Genomic DNA, 25,703 nt, shown 5'->3' with positions numbered 1-25,703 from the left:
AAGCTAGATAGACTGTAAACTATCTGCACTTCATTTCGTTTTACCTTTTTTCAATTGACATTTCTTTGTATATATCCATAAAAATGATGCCAACTGATTCATGGTTTCGACTGGCTGAGAAACGCTGCCTGCTTGTCTGTCTCGTCCCGAACTCCCGACACGTTCCTTACTATGGGACAGCTGAAGATCGAACTTGAATATTGAAACAATGTTGCAAATGTCGGAGACAGACAACAAGGTTTACACAAATCTGCACTGTTGAAAACGAAATGTTTGTCTAAAAGTAATGTGAAGTAATGTTTAGATGCTTTTTATAGTTTATAAATTGCCTGGCTGGGCTGATGAGACAGTGGATTGCGCAGTCAGATGGAACAGAGTAAATTGTCATTTTAATGTCATAGACTTATTAGCCGGTGGTACTCGTGCAATAGACACCGGCAGGAATTCGATTTTAACCCACCCGGTGTATAATTTTCCATGGCAACGAGGTGGTCGAAGTTTGCTCATTTTAGACCATTCCATTAGTAAGTGAAATTTCAACCCACCTGGGGCACAGGGCCATGCAAAACAAACTCGACCATCATTAACATCCAAAATAACAACTTTTTGTGCTTGTGTCACATTCTTTAAAATCTGAGGGTTTATTTAATTAGTTGAATTTACTGGAAAACGTACAGTTTGTAACTGAGAAAGCACATAAAAGAGAATGGCACAAGAGATGTTGGAATGTTGACGCTGAACCAAATTCTTTATAAACAATGCCATCTGGTGGTGTGTTCCCTCTAGTACGCTTATCCCATAATGCAATTTGTATTATTTGGAATGTACCACTGTGACAAAGGATAGTGAGAATGTACTTAATCATATAATTGTATAATCGTAACACAGGATTTACATTTTTAACCATGTAGAAACACTCCTTTAAATTCTACCAGACGCATATTATTTGCTTAATTAACACGAATTAAGTTAAGCCCCGTGCACATCTCGATAATGGATAATAATCTTTTCTCCGTTATAATGGTAGGGCCCCCATACTCCACACGTCATTCCTTTCGCTCTAAGATTCGCAGTCATGAGGTAAGGGTCTTGACATATGTTATGACTTTACTCGTTTAAATTACAGGTGTATTCCTGGTTTTGGGTAACATGAAGGCAATGAATGTGGCACAAATGCATTGAACTCATCACATGATAGCTAGCTAAAACAGTAGATGTTGCTGTACGCTGACTTGTACACGGTCAGAAATGTCATCTAACATAACATGTCGAGACATGTCTCGTACTCGAACCTAGCTTTGCAAAGTTGGTAATTAATGCAATGGTCATCTAGATTCGTGGATATCTAGCCAACCAGCATAGTTTAATAGTTATGTAAACTTCTTCGTGTAGTGCACAGGGAAAATGTACCACTGTCTTTTTAGCAGTTTTAGTAGTGTTAACTAACTTGATAGCCAGCAGGTTACTAACGTTATCTCTAGGTAGCGATCATCATGCTTCATTTGTGGCTCTTATTCTTGTGGTTGGCTAGTTAGCTAACGTTACTTACTGACATTAGCAATTTGCCCACGAGCTCCCTGCACTGTCAGTAGTCACATTAAAAGAGAAGCAGAGTGTAATCTTATGGTTGTACAAAGCCCAACCTGGTCTCAGAGCATTTTGTATTATTCTGTATGTAAAGCCAAAATAATAATTTGTTGAATGTTATGTTTCATGTGGTATGCATTAAATAATTGTGGATGTCCATCCATTTTGTATGATATGTTACGAATTACAATTCATGCGATATGTTACGAATTACAATTCATGCGATATGTTACGAATTACAATTTGTGATTGCTAACGTTAGCTAGGCTAGGGGAAGGGTAAGCTAACTTTGTAAGTAGCTAAAAAGTAGTAAGTAGTTGCTAAAATTCTAAAGTTGTCCATGATGAGATTCGAACACGCAACCTTTGGGTTGCTAGAAGTTCGCCTTATATGTCCACCCATCCACGTGATCAACCAGCCTCGATTGGTTTTTGCATTAAATTAAGTAATCTTTTGTCTTATGTAACCAAACATAACATCATATTCATTTGATTTTCCCGGATTTACATTTACTATGTTACAACAGGTCTATGAGACAAGGCTACAAAGCCAGCTAGCTGGTTAAGGAAAGGGAGTTGCACAATTGAATGCGTTCAACAAAAATGGGTCTTCCCTATTTAACCCAACCGCTCTGAATCAGTTAGTTGTTATTGTACTGTAAAACTAGCAAATACATCAGGGTATGAAGCCTGGCTGTGTTGCAAACTACCCATTGCTATTAGTTAGTAGTGTAATGCTTATTTATGTCTGCAATTGAAGGTTATTCATTTGGATGGTAATCAATTTTTTTTTGCTTTACCCAGCATGCTCAGGCTTCAGAAGCGATTGGCGTCCAGCGTCTTGCGCTGTGGCAAGAAGAAGGTATGGCTGGACCCCAATGAAACCAATGAGATTGCCAACGCCAACTCCCGTAAGACACTCCTTTTTACACCTCCGTGCTAGGGAGACTAGCCCAATAATGTACCAAATAAGCCTGTTTAGAGGTGAATTGGCCCTGGCAGCAAAATAATAATCTAATTGCGTTTGACGCACTGCTCTAGAAACATAAAACCCTCTACTTTCATATCACATCTAAATTATTTCACAAATGCAAAATATACACTTACTGTACACTGTTTTAACTGGTTATAACACAGTTGCAGCCAATAGTATTTTTCAGTGACAACACATTTCTGCCGTCCATCTTCCTTTTAAACACACAGTTGTTCAGAGGTTAAGTAGCTAGTTAGCACAGACAGTCGACTCTGTCTTCAGTCATTTTTCTGTAAACAAGTGCTGTAACATGGAAATATGGCCGTGTGGGAATCCTAACCACACAACGGTGTGTAGTAATTCAACCTTTTGTTTTCAGAAAATTATTTCTCGCTGATATGAAAGATTCGTTCTTTATGTTTCCAAAACCGTACGGCAAGCGATGCATGTTAACATTTAAAACAAGCATTGGGGCTCTCAACAAAACTCCCCGGCCAGAAGATCCTATTGTCAATAGGGGCTAAAGGTAATTAGCGTCTATGAATGCACTAGGAGACTGTTGCCTGTGTCTGTCTTTGACATTCTGAAAAGTTCATGTGTTGTGCAGCAGGGAAATGTTCCAAGGTACCAATAGTTGTGTTCTTGTAAGATACATATACCGAAATAGACCATGGGACAAGGATGGCCACATACAAGTTAATCAACTTGTCTACCCCCACCCCTGCAGGCCAGCAGATTCGCAAGCTGGTGAAGGATGGTCTGATCATCAGGAAGCCTGTGACGGTGCATTCCCGTGCCCGCTGCCGCAAGAACACGCTGGCACGCCGCAAGGGACGCCACACGGGCATAGGTGGGTACAGAGAGGTTCACAACACCGTCATCCCATCATACAGCCAACATCATGGCCGTGATAACATTGTTCAAAGTGGCTCCCTGTCCCCTTCTCTCCCTCATTTGAACTGAGAAGGTGCATTTGTTTTAGCTCACCAGGGGGGTGAGTGTGCACATTCAAGATCATTCCATTGGTTGTAAAGTTCAATCTCTACCCAATTGGTGCGCCGGGCTAGCTAAAACAAACGCACTTATTGAAATATCTGGACAGTTGATAGAAAATGTCTGGGTCCTGTAGACCTCTTGTATATTATTTTCATATATCACCAGTGCTTAAAAGGAGAGGGAATCAGAAATCTATAAATCCAATGATGACGAGGTTTTAATTAACAAATTACCTGTTCAGGGTGTTGACCTATTGCTGGGCTGTGTTAGTATTTGATGATGATTCTCCCTCTGCCCAGGTAAGAGGAAGGGTACAGCCAACGCCCGTATGCCAGAGAAGCTCTCGTGGATGCGACGCATGAGGATCCTGCGGCGCCTACTGCGGCGTTACAGGGAGTCCAAGAAAATCGACAGGCACATGTGAGTCTACACTTAGATGTCTGAGTCATCTGGTTGCAATTGAGGAAGAATGTTATCCTGGATAAGACTGGGAAGTGTTATAGTTTTGTAATGAAATGTGGTGCAAAATACAACAATGACCCTGAAATTAGTATTCAAACCACAATAGTATCTTAAAGTCAAGATTGTAGTGAGGTCCATTATCTGTTCTTTAAAATGATACTTGTAATCGGTGAACTGTAGTTTTGTCCTTGGGAACATTGTGTAACCCTGGTGACGTGTTGAACGTCTAATGAACCATCTCAGTAGGACATACTGATTTTGTAATATGCACCGAATTTGTGTGTCTGGAATGTTTGTGATTTGAGTGGGAACCTTGGCTTGTCCTCAACTCCCAGTACACTCTCTCTCTCCAGGTACCACAGTCTCTACTTGAAGGTGAAGGGTAATGTCTTCAAGAACAAGCGCATCCTAATGGAACACATTCACAAGCTGAAGGCAGACAAGGCTCGCAAGAAGCTCCTGTCGTAAGTCGACACTTCAACTCCCATCAACCTATGCATGTTACCTAGCCAAAACGAATGATAATATAGCTGTCATAATTCCTGGACTATGGTTAATTTTCACTTCAGATGAAAAGGTTTATCAATGAAATCAAATGTTTAGTTCTTGACTAACTAACCCAGATTTAAACATAGCCCTGTATTAATTGAATAGTTGTCATTTAGAACTTGGGCTGTAATTTATTTGCGTTCTGTAACCTCTCATCTGTTTCTCGTACACCAGTGACCAGGCCGAGGCTCGTCGCTCGAAGACCAAGGAGGCCCGCAAGCGCAGAGAGGAGCGCATAGCGGCCAAGAAGGAAGAGATCATCAAGACCTTGTCAAAGGAGGAGGAGATGACCAAGAAATGAGTCGCCCATCCACCCCCCTTCCCACAAAATATTTTGTTTTAATGGACCCAAAACAGACAAGGCTCAGTCTCCGTCTGTGACGTTATACTATGTGCTGAAGTTTTTTGCTATTGCCACCAATACCAATTGAAAAAATACCACAACTTGTTCAGTGCCTTCAGGAGGTATTCTCACAACCCTTTAATTTTCCCAGCTTTTGTCTTACAGGTTGAATTAAATAAACATGTATTACATTGAGATAGTTCTACTGGGGTATTTTGTGTAGGCCAGAGACTGTTTTTAGAAATTTGTACAAATTGATAAATGAAAAGCTGAAACATCTTTGAGTCTAAGTGCTCAACCCCTTTGTTATGGCAAGCCTAAATAAGTTACATAAATTAAGTCACATAAGTTGCATGGACTCACTCTGTACAATGATAGTGTTTAACATGATTTTTTTAATGACTACCTCATCTTTGTACCCCACACATACAATTATCTGTAAGGTCCCTCAGTCAAACTATGAATTTCAAGCACAGATTCAACCACAAAGACCAGGGAGGTTTTCCAATGCCTCACAAAATGGGAACCTATTGGTAGATGGATTTTTTTAAATGACATTGAATATCCCTTTGAGCATGTTGAAGTTATTAATACACCCAGTCACTACAAAGATACAGGCATCCTTCCTAACTCAGTTGCCAGAGAGGAAGGAAACCGGTCAGGGATTTCACCATGAGGCCAATGGTGACTCTAAAACAGTTGCAGAGAAGGAAGCCTGTACAGAATAAAAATATTCCAAAACATGCATCCTGTTTGCAACCAGGTACAAAAGTGAAACTGTAAAAAAAATTGGCAAGGAATTTAATTTTTGCCCTGAATACAAAGTGTTATGATTGGGGCAAATTCAGTACCACTCTCCATATGTTTAAGGAGGCTGGTGGCTGCATTATGTTATGGGAATGCTTGTAATTGTTCAGCAGGACAATAACCTAAAACACAAGGCCAAATATACACTGGAGTTGCTTACCAAGACAACATTGAATGTTCTTGAGTGGATTAGTTACAGCTTTGACTTAAATCGGCTTGAAAATCTATGGCAAGACTTGAAAATGGCTGTCTAGCAATGATCAATTAACTTGACAGAGCTTGAAGAATTTTAAATAGAATAATGTGCAAATATTGTACAATCCAGGTGTGCAAAGCTCTTTGAGACTTACCCAGAAAGACTCCCAGCTGTAATTGCTGTCAAAGCAGAACAAAAATACAACATGCAACAATTTCAACCATTTTACTAAGTTACAGTTCATATCAGGAAATCAGTCAATTGAAATCAATTCATTAGGCCCTAATCTATGGATTTCCCATGACTGGGCTTGAACCCGATCGAACATCTCTGGAGAGACCTGAAAAAAACTGCAGCAACGCTCCCCATTCAACCTGACAGAGCTTAAGAGGATCTGCTGAGAAGAATGAAAGAAACTCCCCAAATACAGGTGCGCCAAGCTTGTAGGGTCATACCCAAGAAGAATTGAGGCTGTAATCGCTGCCAAAAGTGCTTCAACAAAGTACTGATTAAAGGGTCTGAATACTTATGTAAATATGATTTCCTATTTATTTTATTTTATAAATTAAAAAAATAGTAAAAACTGTTATTGCTTTGTTGTTATTGGGTATTGTGTGTAGATTGATGAGGGGAAAAAAACAATTCAACCAATTTTAGAATAAGGCTGTAACCTAACAAAATGTGGAAAAAGTCAAGGGGTCTGAATACTTTCCGAAGGGGGGAGTTTTGTTAAGATTCCCGACCCTCGGTCTGAACATTAACATGCATCGCTTGCTATACGATTTTGGAAGCATAAGGATCTTATCTTTCATATCAGTGAGAATGAAAAGGTTAAATTCATATACCTTTGTAATATTTGTGTTGTGGAGAAATGACCAAGCAGGAGACGGGAGTAGAGTTAGTTTTTCATTTAGTCAAAACCTATCGTGCTCTACAGCCCCCGGCCCAATAGTGCACATGTGCATTTCCTATTAGGTGTAGTAACATAACACTGCCGTAATACATTACTGCTTAGTAACAGCATAGTAACTAATATAAACAGATGTAGATCCCAGATACTACAACCTTGATAGGGTAAGGGTTAGTGTTCCCACACGGCCATATCTCCATGTTACATTGCTTATTTATGGAAAACAGACGGAAGAGGCGACCACCTGTACTAATTATCTGTCTAGAATGCTCCAAATACCTGTGTGAAAGCGTAACGTTGGATGGAGGCACCCATAGCTGTGTAGATAATGTGCAAGATTGCTACAGTAAGTGTATATTTTTTATTTGAAGGATTCTTTCTCGCTGATGAAAGATAAGGGCCATACGTTTCGAAAGCTGTATCGCGAGCGATGATTATTGACGTTTCTAAACGTCAATGCTGGTCGTTTATGTGTCGGGGGTAGTGTCGGTAGTTTATGTGTCGGGGGGATAGGGTCAGTCTGTTATATCTGGAGTACTTCTCCTGTCTTATCGGTGTCCTGTGTGAATTTAAGTATGCTCTCTCTAATTCTCTCTTTCTTTCTTTCTCTCTCTCGGAGGACCTGAGCCCTAGGACCATGCCTCAGGACTACCTGGCATGATGACTCCGTGCTGTCCCCAGTCCACCTGGCTGTGCTGCTGCTCCAGTTTCAACTGTTCTGCCTGCGGCTGTGGTACCCTGACCTGTTCACCGGACGTGCTACCTGTCCCAGACCTGCTGTTTAGAGACAGCAGGAGAGGTAGAAATACTCTTAATGATCAGCTATGAAAAGCCAACTGACATTTACTCCTAAGGTGCTGACTTGTTGCACCCTCGACAACTACTGTGATTATTATTATTTGACCATGCTGGTCATTTATGAACATTTGAACATCTTGGCCATCTTCTGTTATAATCTCCACCCGGCACAGCCAGAAGAGGACTGGCCACCCCTCATAGCCTGGTTCCTCTCTAGGTTTCTTCCTAGGTTTTGGCCTTTCTAGGGAGTTTTTCCTAGCCACCGTGCTTCTACATCTGCATTGCTTGCTGTTTGGGGTTTTAGGCTGGGTTTATGTACAGCACTTTGAGATATCAGCTGATGTAAGAAGGGCTATATAAATACATTTGATTTGATTTAAAACACAGTGTCGGGATTGTAGTTCACGAGGCGGTCGTGGGCGAAGCTAATGGCTGAGAACTGTAGGGAGAGTTTCAGAGCTAACTCACAGCCTACTACAGCCTTGTATATATATTTTTATCTCCTGCATTCATTGCCATGCCATATGTGTAACAGTATAACTTTACGTCCGTCCCCTCGCCCCTCTGCACACATCAACAACTGACACCCACGAAGCATCGTTACCCATCGCTCCACAAAGGCCGTGGCCCTTGCAGAGCAAGGGGAACCACTACTTCAAGGTCTCAAAGCGAGTGACGTAACCGATTGAAACGCTATTAGCGCGCACCACCGCTAACTAGCTAGCCATTTCACATCCGTTACACTCACCCCCCTTTCGACCTCCTCGCGAACTAGGGACCTTCTGCACACATCAACAACTGACACCCACGAAGCATCGTTACCCATCGCTCCACAAAGGCTGTGGCCCTTGCAGAGCAAGGGGAACCACTACTTCAAGGTCTCAAAGCGAGTGACATAACCAATTGAAACGCTATTAGCGCGCACCACCGCCAACTAGCTAGCCATTTCACATCCGTTACACTCACCCCCCTTTCAACCTCCTCCTTTTCCGCAGCAACCAGTCATCCGGGTCAACAGCATCAATGTAACAGTATAACTTTACGTCCGTCCCCTCGCCCCTACCCGGGCTCGAACCAGGGACCCTCTGCACACATCAACAACTGACACCCACGAAGCATCGTTACCCATCGCTCCACAAAGGCCGCGGCCCTTGCAGAGCAAGGGGAACCACTACTTCAAGGTCTCAAAGCTAGTGACGTAACCGATTGAAACGCTATTAGCGCGCACCACCGCTAACTAGCTAGCCATTTCACATCCGTTACATATGTGTCCACCTACTCTGCTATGCATCTTATCTGACATTAGGGGCATGACTCAGAGAGTCCATCCAAGACTAGCCCAACTTCACTGGTTTTGATAAAAATAATATGTATTCAACTATATGACGGCGGAAGGTAATGACAGATTGTTCTGCTCCTTGCCATCAGGGTCCAGTCGTTTACCGGTCAACCGGCTTTTTATATCTCCACACAGTTATTTCCCCAGGTAGTTGTTGGAATGAGATGTTTTACTGTAATTGACCTACCTGATTAAATAGCCTAAATAAAATAATTATAATAATAAAGTCTGTCTGTAAACTGTTAGGGATTGACTGTATTGAATGCAAGGATAGACTTATTTTTATACCCAGATGTGAAAGGATTCAGGAAACAAAATTACATTGACCTTATATCCTGACCAAGAACTGCAAGCGTCAAATACAGTGACCAGGAGCAGGTAGGGAAACCCTGGGAGAGACATGAGAGATACCTCAGTAACTTTGGGTAATTGAGTTAACAAATGCACCCCCTCGGTTGATATGACATCAATTAGGCACCTATTAGTGCGTTATGTCTAACTTCCCAGGTCTCAGCTGGCCAAGACGTGTCACGGGCGCTCCAGGGCTGTTGTGACCCGGGCCAACATCCCGTTGTGGTCAAACGTCACTTACGACGGCGACAAGAAAAATCTCCCGGTCACCTCCAAACTGTTCAACATGTTTGTTCAGGTAACCAACAAACTGTGGTATGAATCATAATGAGATTTGTGTTCATATGTACACATGATTTATGCGTGTAATTAATGAATGAATGTAGGGCCTAGCATGGCTTGCTTAGTTATAATTACAGAGTGTTTTGTGTCAATATATGAAAGTGGTTTGTACCCGCAGGTGGCTACCTCACGGGGAATATAGAATATCAATTACATTTCCAGATCACAGCTGCTGTTGGTTAGAAACCCTCCATTGCCCACCGCTGCACATGTCTTTGCGGTCAGATTCGGAAAGGGCTGCACCTGCACGCAGTGTTCTCCCATTCACTGACGTGAACAGCGCCATCAAACAGCTCAAAAGAAACCAACATCTTTGAAGCTACGCATTGCAAAATGTTTCGCAGTGATGACGTACATCCACACAAAACACCCGTTCTGCCAGTCACGTTCTGTTAAATGTCCCCAAAGCACACACATCCCTGGGTCACTCGTCTTTTCAGTTTGCTGGAGATAGCGACGGGAACGAGCAGCAACAAACACTCAAACTGGACAGTTTTATCACAATCTCTACATTCAAAGACATCATGGACACTCTTACTGACAGTTGTGGCTGCTTTGTATGATGTGTTGTTGTCTCTACCTTCTTGACCTTTGTGCTGTTGACTTTGCTCAATAATTTTTGTACCATGTTTTTGTGCTTCTACCATGTTGTGGAGCTACCATGCTACCATGCTGTGTTGTCATGTGTTGCTGCCTTGTTATGTTGTTGTCTTAGGTCTCTCTTTATGTAGTGTTGTGTCTCTCTTGTTGTGATGTGTGTTTTGTCCTATATTTATATTGTATTTTTTAAATCCCAGGCTACCGTCCCAGCAGGAGGCCTTTTGCCTTTTGGTAGGCCATCATTGTAAATAAGAATTTGTTCTTAACTGACTTGCCTAGTTAAATAAATAAATAATTAATGTTATAAAAGAACTGAGAACAAAGAGATACCGGTTTAGAAACAAATAATGAATACTAATAGGAGGTGTGGGGGTGCTTTGCTGGTGACACTGTGATTTATTTAGAATTCAAGGCATACTTAACCAGCATGGCTACCACAGCATTCTGCAGCGGTACGCCATCCCATCTGATTTGCGCTTAGTGGGACTATCATTTGTTTTTCAACAGGACAATGACCCGAAACACACCTCCAGGCGGTGTAAGGGCTATTTGACAAAGAAGGTGAGTGATGGAGTGCTGCATCACATGACCTGGTCTCTACAATCACCTAACCTCAACCCAATTGAGATAGTTTGGGATGAGTTGGACCGCAGAGTGAAGGAAAAGCAGCCAACAAGTGCTCAGCATATGTGGGAACTCCTTCATGACTGTTGGGAAAGCATTACAGGTGAAGCTGGTTGAGAGAATGCCAAGAGTGTGCAGAGCTGTCATCAAGGCAAAGGTTGGGTACTATAAATATTTAGATTTTTTTGGTTACCGCATGATTCCATATGTGTTATTTCATAGTTTTGATATCTTCACTATTATTCTACAATGTAGAAAATAGTAAAAATAAAGAAAAACCCTTGAATGAGTAGGTGTGTCCAAACTTTTGACTGGTACTGTATATGTTGGGGTCAATGGAGGGTGGATAAGAACTGGGTGTATGGAAAATTACTGACTGAGACGAGAGGGAGTGCAGAAAGTTTACATTCTGTCAAACATGTTATTGTTAAATAGCATGGCTCTTAAGGAGGTTAGGCAAAAGGCAACAGTCTGGTTTCAGTCACTGATAAGGTAGGACAGCCATGGACTAGGGAGGAGCGAGGAATTCGGCCCAAGGTCAGGTCAGATGAAGTGAGAAGGAACAGGCCTACTAAAGAAGAAGAAGGCCCGTACACTGTTAAAACTCCTAATTCACTGCTTTATTGACAATGTTTCAATCCGAAACCGATCTTGGTCAAACAAACAAACTGAGTGCTCACATCCCAAAATATACACATTTCACCTCACATGACCATTGCGGACATGACGCATGGTGGGTGCAAAAACAGTGTGTATCTCTAATAATTTAATAACAATGAGATGGGTACATGTAGTAGTTACAGAAAATAATATATATTTATAAAATGACCAAGTAGGTGACCTGGAAGGCAACACACATCGAAGTGACGTATTCCTGTAAGAAATGGTCTGATTCTCTTGGTTCAGACCTCTAGGAGACATGGTACACAAACGGTGAATCCAACACAATTCTCTCCTCAATAATAGATTATCAGTATCTCCTCCCCTCCTAGGAGTCTTAGCATGTTCGATGCCAATGTGTCTCAAAGAGCTAATGTTGTGACGAGCCTCCGTCAAATGCGCAGCCACAGGGTTTCTCTGGTCAAGGGCCCTGATATTACTCCTGTGTTCTGCCGTCGTCGTTTTCAGAGCTCGTTTCGTTTTTCCCACAATAGCATCGACCACAAATACACTTGATCAGGTATATCACATTTCTTTGTGGAACACGTAATGATGTCCTTAATCGTAATGGCCTTGCCTGTAATAAGGTGATTGAACATTGTGCATTTGTTCGTGAAGTCGCCGTCCGGCACATTGTCTAGAAAAGTAGTACGTGGCACTGTTGGAAGATCAGATCTCACCACCATTTGACTGATGTTGGGGGCACGTCTGAAGACTACCCGCCGACGAGAGCATACAGGTCGCAGTGGTGGGTGGTATATGGGGCTTTGGTGACAAAACGGATGGCACTGTGATAGACTGCATCCAGTTGGACGAGTAGAGTGTTGGAGGCTTTTTGGTAAATGACGTCGCCGAAGTCGAGGATCGGTAGGATGGTCCGTTTTATGACTATAATCTGTGCAGATCTGTGGAGATCTTCACAATTGGTATAATAATCTGTGCAGAACCTCAAACAACATTGATCACTTGTACCATGTACTTTTAATGCCATACCAACTGCAATTCAGGTCATTTGGTTGTGCTATTAGATAAAGCACAGTGATGACACATTCAGTTGTTGTATAAATACATACAATTTTCAAATTTTAACTTTGTGGTGCTTTTAGATGGTTGAAAGCATAGTGATAACACATTGGGAATTCAACAAACCTTTGGCTGTCTTCGTCTCGACCAAATATTTCCCAATTGTTCATGTTGAAATTACATGGTGTGCCCAGTGGTCTCTCTCTCTCTCCCCCCTCTTTCAATATCTCCTCTCTCTTCCTCACCTCTCTCTCTTCTCTCCCTCTCCCCCATCTCTACCCCACCCTCTCTCTCTCCCCCATCTCTCCCCGACCCCTGTCTCTCTGTCTCTCTCCCCCCTCTCTCTCTCCCCCTTTGAACCAAGGCTATGAGAGAGATTTTGGCAACAAGACCAACCTTGTGACTGCCAATCCCAGCATCCTTGTAGGTTCCTCTGTGTTGAGCGGTCTGAAACTTGGTCACCATTCTGATAGGTTTGCCTCACTGATGGATCTTCGGCGCCCTTTCGTGGAATCTCTTAAATGTGTACGTGTAACCGATGTGAAATGGCTAGCTAGTTAGCGGTGGTGCGTGCTAATAGCCTTTCAAACGGTGACGTCACTCGCTTTGAGACCTTGAAGTAGTGGTTCCCCTTGGCCGCGGCCTTTGTGGAGCGATGGGTAACGATGCTTCGTGGGTGTCAGTTGTTGATGTGTGCAGAGGGTCCCCGAGGGGACGGTCTAAAGTTGAACTGTTACATACGGCGATGCTCCTCCTCCCCGCCTTCTCCTACCAGCGCAACATGCCATCTCTGTGCTTTCAGTTTACACTCTCTAGGAGAACCACGACCTAGTAGGGCCTGTGTTCCTGAACCCGGAGTACCTGCAGAGGATGGCAAAATTTTGGGATGCCGAGGGCCTGAAGGTGAACAGGTTTACTACAGCGAGGTTTTATGCTTGTAAGTCTGGCTTTGGAACTGTTTGCCGAGGTGTATCTTTACGGGTTCTGGCCCTTCTGTACACGTCCGAAACCTGGCCAGCAGAAATTCATGGGTCGCCAAAGGCGAGGGTTGCTAAGGATGCACCTGGATGAGTGCCCTACAGAGCCCAGTACTTATGGATAGACTATTTTATTTGACGATTCAGAAATTACCGGTTATTTACGAAGACATAGTCTCGCGATGCCATCCTTCCAAGTCTCTGGAGGAAGCCTGTAAATCTAGACTAAATAAGACCTTATATGGTAAAAAAACAAACAGAAGAAGTAGCCATGTCCGCACCCATGCCTGACATTATTTCAAAAGAGAGGCGAGGAGTCTTGCACCATCACAGTGTAGAAGAGAAGAGCTCTCATTACTGAACATTTGTTATTAGATGTGATAGGACATATGAACTAATGATGGGCCTTCTCCCTCCCTCCCTTCCAGGAGGTCTCCTTTCTCCCTCTGGCCCTGTCCCCATCTCCATCCGAAGGCACCTTGTGACCTGTGAGCTGGTCCCTATCCTGTCGTGAGATGAGGACCTGGTTCTCTATAGCCTAGGTCCTGACCTGGCCTCACCAGCACCTTTTGCTTCCTGATGAAGTTATGTCTGTGTCAGAGCCATATTTGTCTCTATATTTAGCCTGGTATATGTTCATACAATTCCAGTTGTTGGCATGTACTCTGCATCGCAAAGGTAAGCATCTCAGAGACCAGACGATTAAACCAATGTGTATTGTTTGGTTTATCCCTTTTGTACTACAGTTCAATACTCAATAAACGGGATTGAGGCTTGTTCGGGGTTTGTGGACTTCATATTGCCTATATGACGGTTAAAACAATGCCTTTAAAGTTATTTGTAGAATGGCGGGTAGGAGCGTTGGGCCAGTAACCAAAAGGTTGCTGGATCGAATCCCCGAGCTGACAAGGTAAAAACCTGTCGTTCTGCTCCTGAGCAAGGCAGTTAACCCACTGTTCCCCGGGCACCGAAGACATGGATGTCATTCTATTTTATTTTTTATTTAACTAGGCAAGTCATGAACAAATTATTATTTACAATGACGGCCTACCCCGGCAAAACCCTCCACTAAGCCGGATGACGCTGGGCCAATTGTGGGTCGCCCTGTGGGACTCCCGATCGGTTGTGATACAGCCCGGGATCGAACCAGGGTCTGTAGTGACGCCTCTAGCACTGAGATGCAGTGCCTTAGACCACTGCGCCACTCAGGATTAAGGCAGCCCCTCGCACCTCTCTGATTCAGAGGGGTTGTTTTAAATGCGGAAGACACATTTAGGTTGAATGCATTCAGTTGTACAACTGACTAGGTTACCCCTTTTCCCTTCCCTTTACCTATTTGTGGACTGTAGGCCATGTTCAGTTGTTTGCTTTTCATTGCAATACATGCTTAGTACACAAGAGAGCGTACTCTTACCATTTACAACAGGCCAGACCAAGGATGTGGTCATTGTGGCGCCAACATTTTCATTCCACTGTTCTCTCCCAATGGTTTAGAGCCAGTCCTTACCAACATACCTTGGAATGTTGCACTGAATCTGAGTTGTGTGCAAGCAAATTATTAGTTCAATTACAGTATGGTTGTCAGTCAGAAAGCACTGCATGCACATTTTATTCTGTCCATGGAGTGTATCGTACACCAATTTCTTGGAGTTGATCGATTTATGATGTGCTCTCGAGTACTTCCAGACCATAAAAAGTATACACTATACACCCGTGACATATGCCTGTGACATATACAGTACCAGTCAAACGTTTGGACACACCTACTCATTCCAGGGTTTATCTTATTTTTTTTCAATTCTACAATGTAAAATAATAGTGAAGACATCAAAACTATGAAATAACACATATGGAATCATGTAGTAACCAAAAAAGTGTTAAACAAATCAAAATATATTTCATATTTGAGATTCTTCAAAGTAGCCACCCTTTGCCTTGATGACACATTTTCACACTCTTGACATTCTCTCAACTAGCTTCATGAGGTAGTCACCTGGAATGCATTTCAATTAACAGCGGTGCCTAGTTAAAAGTTAATTGGAATTTATTTCCTTCTTAAGGTGTTTGAGCCAATCAGTCCTGGTGTGACAAGGTAGGGGTGGTATACAGAAGATAGCTCTATTTGCTAAAAGACCATGTCCATATTATGGCAAGAACAGCTCAAATAAGCAAAGAGAGACAACAGTCCATCATTACTATAAGACATGAAGGTCAGTCAATGTGGAGAATTTCAAGAACTTTGAAAGTTTCTTCAAGTGCAGTTGCAAAAACCATCAAGAGCTATGATGAAACTGGCTCTCATGAGGACCCCCACAGGAAAGGAATACCCAGAGTTACCTCTGCTGCAGAAGATAAGTTCATTAGAGTTACCAGCCCAAATAAATGCTTCACAGAGTTCAAGTAACAGACACATCTCAACATCAACTGTTCAGAGTAGACTGCATGAATCAGGCTTTCATGTTCGAATTGCTTGGGCCAAGAAACACGAGCAATGGACATTGTACCAGTGAAAATCAGTTCTTTGGTCTGAGATTTTTGGATCCAACCGCTGGCCTCCATAATCACCTGACCTTAAACCAATTGCGATGGTTTGGGATGAGTTGGACCGCAGAATGAAGGAAAAGCAGCCAACAAGTGCTCAGCATATGTGGGAACTCCTTCAAGACTGTTGCAAAAGCATTCCAAAGCTGTCAACATGGCAAAGGGTGGCTACTTTGAAGAATCTAATATCTAAAATATATTTAGATTTGCGTAACACTTTTTTGGTTACTACATGTTTCCATATGTGTTATTTCATAGTTTTGACATCTTCACTATTATTCTACAATGTAGAAAATAGTAATAATAAAGAAAAACCCTTGAATGAGTAGGTGTGTCCAAACTGGGCTGTGTGGACGTCATGTCCTTCTGATAATCTATCGGAAGGTTGGGGGAGGACGGAAGGCCCCAACTCGATTGCAGCTAAACGAAAACCACACTGCGGGTTTATTCAGAATGTTTGTGTTTTATCAGTTGTTAACAATATTAAAACTGACCTACCACGAAGTTTCTCCTCTCCAAGACATTGTCATTGTATATGATTGGAATGGGAATGGCCAAACTATGCCATTTCAATCTGCCCATAAACTGTCTAATGACGAGAAGGGGGAAATGACACTGCAGTACAGATGGAATAACTCTAAAATACACTTAACCTCCCCTAATTGTTAATCTAAACCTACCCTAAGGTAACCCTAAAGCTATTGGAATAATAATCTACTTTGTTGCCAACACTTGCTCTGCATACAATTCATTAAGCAGAGTGAAATGGGGAGTTCTAGTTTACCGTTGCAAAACTTTTTGCTATGCTGTGTGTAACGGATGTGAAATGGCTAGCTAGTTAGCGGGTACGTGCTAATAGCGTTTCAATCAGTTACGTCACTTGCTCTGAAACCTAGAACTAGTGTTTCCCCTTGCTTTGCAAGGGCCGTGGCTTTTGTGGAGCGATGGGTAATGACGCTTCGTGGGTGACTGTTGTCGATGTGTGCAGAGGGTCCCTGGTTCGCGCCCGGTCGGGGCGAGGGGACGGACGTAAAGTTACTGTTACATTGATGCTGTTGACCCGGATCACTGGTTGCTGCGGAAAAGGAGGAGGTTGAAAGGGGGGTGAGTGTAACGGATGTGAAATGGCTAGCTAGTTAGCGGGTACGCACTAATAGCGTTTCAATCAGTTACGTCACTTGCTCTGAAACCTAGAACTAGTGTTTCCCCTTGCTCTGCAAGGGCCGTGGCTTTTGTGGAGCGATGGGTAACGACGCTTCGTGGGTGACTGTTGTCGATGTGTGCAGAGGGTCCCTGGTTCGCGCCCGTGTCGGGGCGAGGGGACGGTTTAAAGTTGTACTGTTACATGTGCCCTAATGAACACGATCCAGGCTCCAACAACATTTCATTTCATTACAGATTTCTCTCTCAACCACCCGCCCGAGGGCAGACTTAGTGATTTGAAGGCCTCAAACGCATGCAAGAACATCTTTTCATGGGTTTTATAGTAAATACATAATTTATCTGTAAAAATGTATTACCTTTTAATGTGCCATGAACACAACCAGTCAAGATGTTTTCATCTGATTGCCAAACAAATCACTTCAATAAGTAGGTAACCTTCACACATTCATCCAAAATAATTCCAACATCTAAACAATGCACTGTGCACCTGCCAAATTTCATTTAATTCTCTGGTGGCTGAAAATGTGTTCAACAAACAAAGCATCCGCGTGAGCGAAACAGCGCCCCTCTGTCTTACTATACACCGAGTGTACAAAACATTAAGAACACCTGCTCTTTCCATGACATAGACTGACCAGGTGAATCCAGGTGAAAGCAATAATGCCTTATTTATGTCGCTTGTTAAATCCACTTCAATCAGTGTAGGTGAAGGGGAGGAGACAGGTTAAAGAAGGATTTTTCAGCCTTGAGACAATTGAGAAATGGATGTATGTGCCATTAAGAGGGTGAATGTGCGAGACAAAATATTTAAGTGCCTTTGAATGGGGTGTGGGAGTTAGGTGCCAGGCACACCGGTTTGTGTCAATAAATGCAACGCTGCTGTCTTTTTAACGCTCAACATTTTCCCTCGTCTAACAAGAATGGTCCACCCCCCACTGGACATGCAGCAAACTTGACAAAACTGTGGGAAGCATCAGGAGTCAACTCAATATTATGAAGGTGTTCTTAATGTTTTGTACACTCAGTGTATGTAGCCCATGTATCTGATGCTGTCTGGCCAAAACAATTGGCCAGACAGCATCAGATACATGGGCTACACATACATGTCCTCTGCCTCTGTCTCGACAACGATGGCAGTATTATCATCAGCACCAGTCTTTATACTTAAGGGCCCGGGGATTTGTTTCTACTAAGCTAGCCTCGTCGAGAACCAGGCTTCCCTAATACGAGTAAGCGTGGGGAAATTCATGACAGAAAAATAGCTAAATCGGTGCGGGGATCAGTGATGTCTCGCTACACGTCAAACCGATCAAACGCCTTGCTTAAGCGGAGCTCAAATAGTGCTCACTAGATTACTGTCGTAGTTGCAACAGTGCATGACGATTCTTTTTACAGTCTATGGTGAGGATGGCTGGGAAATAACTTACATCAACATATTTTGATAGGGTTTTAATATGTCGATTTTGTGTATAGAGCACACTTCTGACAAACAGAATTAAGATTTTCCTCCATGAACCATACTCTGCAAAATGTGTCCTTGGTTTGAAAACAGTGACAAATATAACAAGTAGCACCAACGGGCATGTGGAGAGGGTTCTTGAAACGTAGCATCCAATCAAAATATTGCCGATGGGAGACAGCGGACCTCCTCCACCAAACTTTACAGTTGGCACTATGCATTCAGGCAGGTAGAGTTGTCCTTGCATCCGCCAAACTCAGATTTGTCCGTTGGACTACCTGATGGTGAAGTGTGATTCATCACTCCAGAGAACGTGTTTCCACTGTTCCAGAGTCCAATGGCGGCGAACTTTACATCACTCAAGCCGACCCTTGGTATTGCGCATGGTGCTCTTAGCTCCCGACGAACAGTTCTTGTGCTGACGTTGCTTCCATTGGCTGTTTGGAACTCGGTAGTGAGTGTTGCAACCGAGGACTACGCACTTCAGCACGAGGCTGCCCCATTCTGGGAGCTTGTGAGCTTGTGAGCTGTTGTTGCGCCTCGATGTTTCCACTTCACAATAACAGCATTTACAGTTGACCGGAGAAGCTCTAGCAGGGCAGAAATTTGATGAACTGACTTGTTGGAAAGGTGGCATCCTATGAAGGTGCCACGTTGAAAGTCATTGAGCTCTTCAGTAAGACCATTCTACTGCCAATGTTTGTGTATGGAGATGGCATGAATGTGTGCTCGGTTTTATACACCTGTCAGCAACGGGTGTGACTGAAATAGCCGAATCCACTAATTTGAAGGGGTGTCCACATACTTTTGTATATATATAGTGTAAGAAAGCTCAGGATGGAAAGAAACGTGGAATTGCCTGTATACCTTTGATGTGGAAATGCCCTATTCACCTCCATTCATTTTTCGGCCCATGTACAGTGTTACCTTCGGACGAGTCTCGTGAGTCTTATGGGGGTCGTAGAGAAAAAAACGGAGAACACCATCATGTTCACGAGAGTCTCATCTCTCCAAACTGTTCGGACGCTACAGACGTTTTTGTGAAAAGATCCATTTTCGAGATGTCTCCTGGTCTGACAAACACCGCTGTAGCTATGCCACCTTCCACCGCAGATGAGGAAGGGCGATATCGGCGGATGCGGTGGATTGAGACGCAGCCCATGCAACTAAAAAAATCGATCTTGTTTAATTAAACAGATTTTGAACGGGAATTTTTTGATTCATTATTATGCCTTGAGTGGAGCATACTTTTTTTATTTTTTATCTCGAGGCCCCTGGATAATGTGAGGCCTGAGGCAATCGCCTCTTCTGCCTAATGGTAAGTCCGCCAGTGCACCCGCCCATGGTTCCTTGATTGATTTATTTGTTTATTACAGTTATGTGTGTCATACTCATATTCATGGCTCAGCCTATCAGCTGGTCAAAGACCAAGTGGGTTCAATTTGACTGAACTGTGCGGTGGCCCGTCACATGACCAGGAAAACCAGTGAAAGTGGAGCATCCTGGGTTTGTGCTCAGCTTCCCACGTGGCCACCCAGTTTACACCACAAGGTAGTCGGTCAAAGGCTTGTTGGTATATGGTGGGAATTTGTGTTCACCAAAAATGTGAAGTAGCCAAATTAAAAAAGTAGCTGGCGTGGGGGAATGCAGGGTAGTGTAGAATTGGTATGTTGGATCTACCTTGGGTGAATGTGTGCAAATGGGAAAGGGGGCGCTACCTACCTGGGATATGGAAATAAGGGACCAGTCACACTCCACCACCCCTCAAACACATGTCCAACTTTGATCTGCAACCCCTGGTATCCTACAAGAATGGACATAGACCTGTGGAAGGAGAAGGGAGGGAGAGTAAACGGAATGCTAACCTGGCTCCTCTGTATTCATTTGATATACCGCCTGGAACAGAAACTGGTTCTGGATTCGAGACGAGACGAGACAACAATTAACAGGGAAATAGATATTGTTAGGTCAAAAGTTGAAAAATAAATGCAAGCATTACCGGTTGAATGTGGTTTCATAGCCGTATTGAGTGATTCTGGCCTACTATATGTAATTGAATGATGAAAAACATGCATTGAAAGGCATCCATCTTCACATTCTCTTCAGTATGAGCTACAATAACCCCAGTGCAGTAACACTGCGTAAAAGCGAGCACAGCGGTACACTAACACCAGTCCAGGAACAACGTAAAAAGCGCGCACAGCGGCTGAGCGTCCACCTGCATCTTTTATGAAGCACTTTTTTACAGAGCCCTGCATTAAAAATAACCAAGGGTCATCGACTCACTCTAGGTAAAGTTTGGAAGTGAACTGAACTTGCTGTCCACCTAGACAGAATTTATTTTAAGACCACTCGTTTATTAAAGCTCAAAAAGCACTCCGGCAGAACGCCTCCTGGCGTGGCATTTTTGAGCGTTAAAGAGCGGATCTTTTTTATGACGTAGTCGTGTTTCTCAAAAGGCAATTTATTTCATCTCGCAGACCGCAACTCACTTCAGGGCTTTGGAGGGAGGTTTGGCAGTAAACAAAGTCAGGGAGCTGCCACTGAACTCAAACTAACTACCCCTGAGTAAGCAGAGCCAGAGAATACGTCTCACTCTTCTGGATAGCAATGGTTACAATGCATGTGTTACAGACGTCACACTGCTTGCTTAGCAAGTTCCGCTTCCTCCTCATTTGGCTCACGCCATGGCTCTAACCCAGGACTTTTGCCTTGCTAGCACACTTGACCACTCTCCCAAAGTGTCTTACCAGTCGGCACCACCGAAAAGCTAGCTATTTGATGTTGCAAGTGGGGACACTTCAGGCTGAGGAAATTTGACATGGGATGTCAAAATGCTGTATTTTTCTGGTTGTGAACTGGTTGTTTCGTTGAACTGATGTAACCAGATTACAGCCAGGTAAAGACATATTTTCCGTCTCACAATGTCCATTGAACAACCTGACCCATGATGTCACAGAAGACGTCAGACTGACGGGATTGTATCCAGTTTTGCCCGCTGTGATGCGTTTTATTTTATTGCCCAAACCCAGTTGTTCACCAATTCATGCATGAGCAAATGTCCCAGTCACGGAACATGTCATGTGTATCAGTGTGTGTCCACGCTGCTTCTCATCCGTGACTGATCAATTTATCCACCAAGCTGGGTGAGCAGTAATTTGGCCTGGTGCCTGTCAATTTCAATTCTTGTCTGGTTGTGTGTGTTGAGCTCAAATCTCTGGAGAGAGTGACAGAACGGTCAGGTAGGGATTCAAAGATGAAGAATACTTTTTTGCCCTCTTTTACTTATTTCAGATCATCTCTCCCTACCACCCGGTGGTAAAAAAAAAAAAAACGGTTGCAAACTGGTTGCAGTGAAGCCAACTGATCAGCTTTGCCCGCTAAGCATAGGCCTAAACCGAACCATTATGGCCAACGACGGGACGTGTACGCAACTGTGACTTGTATGTTGCGTTTGCTCCTGGAGTAAATGCCTCAACAATTGATTTCAGTCTTGTTGTGTGGCATGCAGGAGACCTGGGTTCAACCTCTCGCTCTCATCTCCATGAACTACATCAGAAAGAGACTCCTCACAGACAGACAGACAGACAGACAGACAGACAGACAGACAGACAGACAGATGTTATGTTTCTAGCCTGTCAGCGGCTGCTTTATGACGGTTATTACCTTTTCATGATGTTTTCCTTCTCCTAGAACCGTCCTGGAGGGAGGCGTTAAAGCCACAGCCGCCTGCGCAGAGTCTGATGGCTGAATCATAACTTACCAGAATGGCATCGTCGGTGGGTGGCCGCCTCCGCCATCCTCCCAGCTCTCCCCGCTATAGGTTTCGTCACCCAAATTAGACCTTGGGCGTGCCAGCCAGTCATTTTCACTTTTGTTTAAGGATGCCATCTTTTATGGGCCCTGTGCTGAGCGGGTGTGACTGAACGTGTTTGCAGACAAGTCTGTTGCTAAACAGGAGAGGCTGGGTAATGTGTGTGTGATTCTACTAAAATAGCCTCTCTGTAAATGTATAGATTGGTTTGGATTGGGCGTACATGGCATAATGTACTATATCACTCTTGGAAGGCATATGCCATAGATGACTGTTTATTTCATCATTACCTAATAGATCCACAATGCGCAATATATGGAATATCATGCCATACGGATAGGGTTTGGGGTAAGGATTATCTATTGAGAGACGTCATAGGGATTACTACTGTGAGGGAGAATGTGGGCATTGTACGATGCACCTACTTATCCCAGTGAATTAATTTCTTCATTACCAGGAGGCAGCCACTCTTATTTCCTGAAGCGTGTGACTTACTCCATGAAGGCCGAGACTTAATGTGATTGGAATTATTGGATGGGAGGGGGGGGGGGGGGGGGGGGGGTGCAGCATTCTCCATGACGTCTTGATGTTGCCCTGGAAAAAAAAGACGTCTTTACCTGGTTGTAATCTGGTTATATAATCTGGTCTCCTCCACCAGAAAATTACATAATTTTAATGTTATATGCCAAATGTTGCCTGTGTCAGGCTTGTTCTCCAACACTATCATCTCTTATTGAACCTTGATAAAAATCCACCTGTAATCCCTAGTTTGGCCTTTGACAGCGAAATTGCCTGAGACAGTGACGTTTGACCTCACCTCCCCTGCCTTGGTCTACCCCTTCTTATCCCCCCCCCGCAATCCAAATACCTCATCCCTCTCTCTGTTCTCTGCCCTTCTTCTCTCCTCCTCTCTCTTGCTCTACTAAATACGTGTATGAGAGAACGAGAGATCTTATTATATGAAAGCGTGGAGAGGATTGAGGGATTTATTTTTATCTCTTTTGTTTCTTTCTTGGAGAGATCAGGCGAGGGATTAATTGTGCTTAGAGTCACGGATCACTACGGTTGGCAGTCACATCTGAACTCCAGATACACTCGTGTTTCTCGGTGATAACAGAGCTGTATCCATCCAACTGCCCCAGTTGTTGACTCCAGTACACCTGTGGCCTCACACTTTGGAGGGCATTGCCCTCTAAGATGGAAGGTTCCCCGAAATATAGGAAGTCATTCATTTTCAATGGATGGCGAGCGACTTGAGGCGAAGCGAGCCATGTCAGCATTGACGATTTCATTCCGGTGAGTGAGACGAGGCAAAATAGTTCTGAAATATGAACTTTATGCAAGTATATCTGTGATGAAATGACAACCGATATGACAACCCGAAGCAGTGTGACAACCGATCGAGGAAAGGAAAGGTCTCGCTGGCTCGCTTTGACATTGTTATGAGCATGCTGTTGGCCACCAGAGCAATGCCAGGAGATGAAATTGCTGCCGGTGGACATAGACTATTCGAATAAATACTGTTAAAATGACCATCCCTAAGCCTAACATTGACCACAATAGAATTTAGGGTAGTCATGCCCTCGCACACGCCTTCGAGCTCATGTTAGGTCCTGCAACCGGAACTATACTAATCCTGACCCTTGAACTTTGTCCCATACGCAGGCAATCAAACCATGCATATTAAGAGGTCCTTGTGGGCTTATTTTGATCAAAACAAAGAGTTGACATGTAAATTCACTAAAATAAGTTACCTGAAACATGGTATAAAGACAATACATAAAAAAAGATAGACTTTAGTGCTTCCAAATCATGCCTCTTATTGCTACTGTACCATGACTTCTGTCAGCTACCATACATTCTAATCTCCATTAATTGTAAGTGTCACTTTTGTAGCCTACCTTGTTGCATTGATCATCCGTGAACCATGTAAATCCATTGCCACAGTAGCCCTGCTGTTTAAAGTTTCTATTAGGGGGAGACGACAAAAGCTTTTCTCAGCGGGAGCTTTCCTCATTTATTGTCATCACTATCACCACACATCCTGCTTTGGAGATTGGATTTCCCAGGCAGGTGGTCCAGACATCACACAGGCAGGAGCAAAGCACTGTGGGACATTAGAATTTGGCAACACGTGAAGTGGGAGAGAGATGGCCATGAGAATGATTGGGACATTGTTCCTGTTGGCAGAGAAAACTCAAAGATATTGAATTCATGTTTTGTACCGTGTGAGAAATGCCTCTTGCGGGTGTGTAGATCTTTGTTTTGGTCGCACTGTGTGACGTGCTGTCATCTAATTCTGCGCGTGGCCACATCGCAAAGAAACGACTTGTTCCTGCAAAGATGCTGGGAAATGCTAGATGTGCAGCAGCTAAAATGGTGAGGAACCTTCTCATGCGGTACAGAACATGGATTTTATATCATTCTCTGGTTTTTGCAGAACCACCTGCAACTGGATACGGACATCTTTAAGATACCTTTTCCCCGAATCGAGAATGAAGACAGAATCGCCAAGAGCAGGTTAGTGTACCATCAGTCCTATTAGCCAACGTGCAATCATTGGGTAACAAAATGGATGAGCTCCGATCAAGACTATCCTACCAACGGGACATTCAAAACTGTAATATCTTATGTTTCACTGAGTTGTCGATGAACGACAACATGGATAACGTACAGCTGGCGGGGTTTTCGGTCCATCAAAAAGACAGAACAGCTGCCTCCGGTAAGACAAGGGGTGGCGGTCTGTGTCTATTTGTAAATAACAGCTGGTGCACCAAATCTAATATTAAGGAAGTCTAGAGGTTTTGCTCGCCTGAGGTAGAGTATCTCATGATAAGCTGTAGACCACACTATTTACCAAGAGATTTTTCATCTATATTTTTCGTAGCTGTCTATTTACCACCACAAACCAATGCTAGCACTAAGACAGCACTCTACGAGCTGTATAAGGCCATAAGCAAACAAGAAAATGCTCATCCAGAGGCGGCGCTCCTAGTGGCCGGGGACTTTAATGCAGGGAAACTTAAATCCGTTTTATCTCATTTCTACCAGAATGTTAAATGTGCAACCAGAGGGAAAAATACTCTAGACAACCTTTACTCCACACACAGAGACGCATACAAAGCTCTCCCTCGCCGTCCATTTGGCAAATCTGACCATAATTCTATCCTCCTGATTCCGGCTTACAAG

At 43.4% G+C, this 25,703-nt stretch overlaps 1 protein-coding gene across 1 annotated transcript; it reads left to right on the top strand.

The window, feature by feature from the left end:
- The first annotated feature begins 1,014 nt into the window (after nucleotides 1-1,014).
- Nucleotides 1,015-5,104, top strand: LOC139570467 (large ribosomal subunit protein eL19). The gene is made up of 6 exons (XM_071392355.1): nucleotides 1,015-1,080; nucleotides 2,391-2,497; nucleotides 3,287-3,409; nucleotides 3,855-3,975; nucleotides 4,371-4,481; nucleotides 4,741-5,104. The coding sequence occupies exons 1-6, from the start codon at nucleotides 1,076-1,078 to the stop codon at nucleotides 4,865-4,867; spliced, it is 594 nt and encodes a 197-aa protein (XP_071248456.1). The 5' UTR covers nucleotides 1,015-1,075; the 3' UTR covers nucleotides 4,868-5,104.
- Nucleotides 5,105-25,703: the final 20,599 nt, after the last annotated feature.

Source organism: Salvelinus alpinus, chromosome 3 (genome assembly GCF_045679555.1).
Source record: "Salvelinus alpinus chromosome 3, SLU_Salpinus.1, whole genome shotgun sequence".
NCBI lineage: Eukaryota > Metazoa > Chordata > Actinopteri > Salmoniformes > Salmonidae > Salvelinus > Salvelinus alpinus.
Note: the sequence above shows the minus strand (reverse complement) of the source record. Positions and strands in the feature narration are given on the sequence as shown.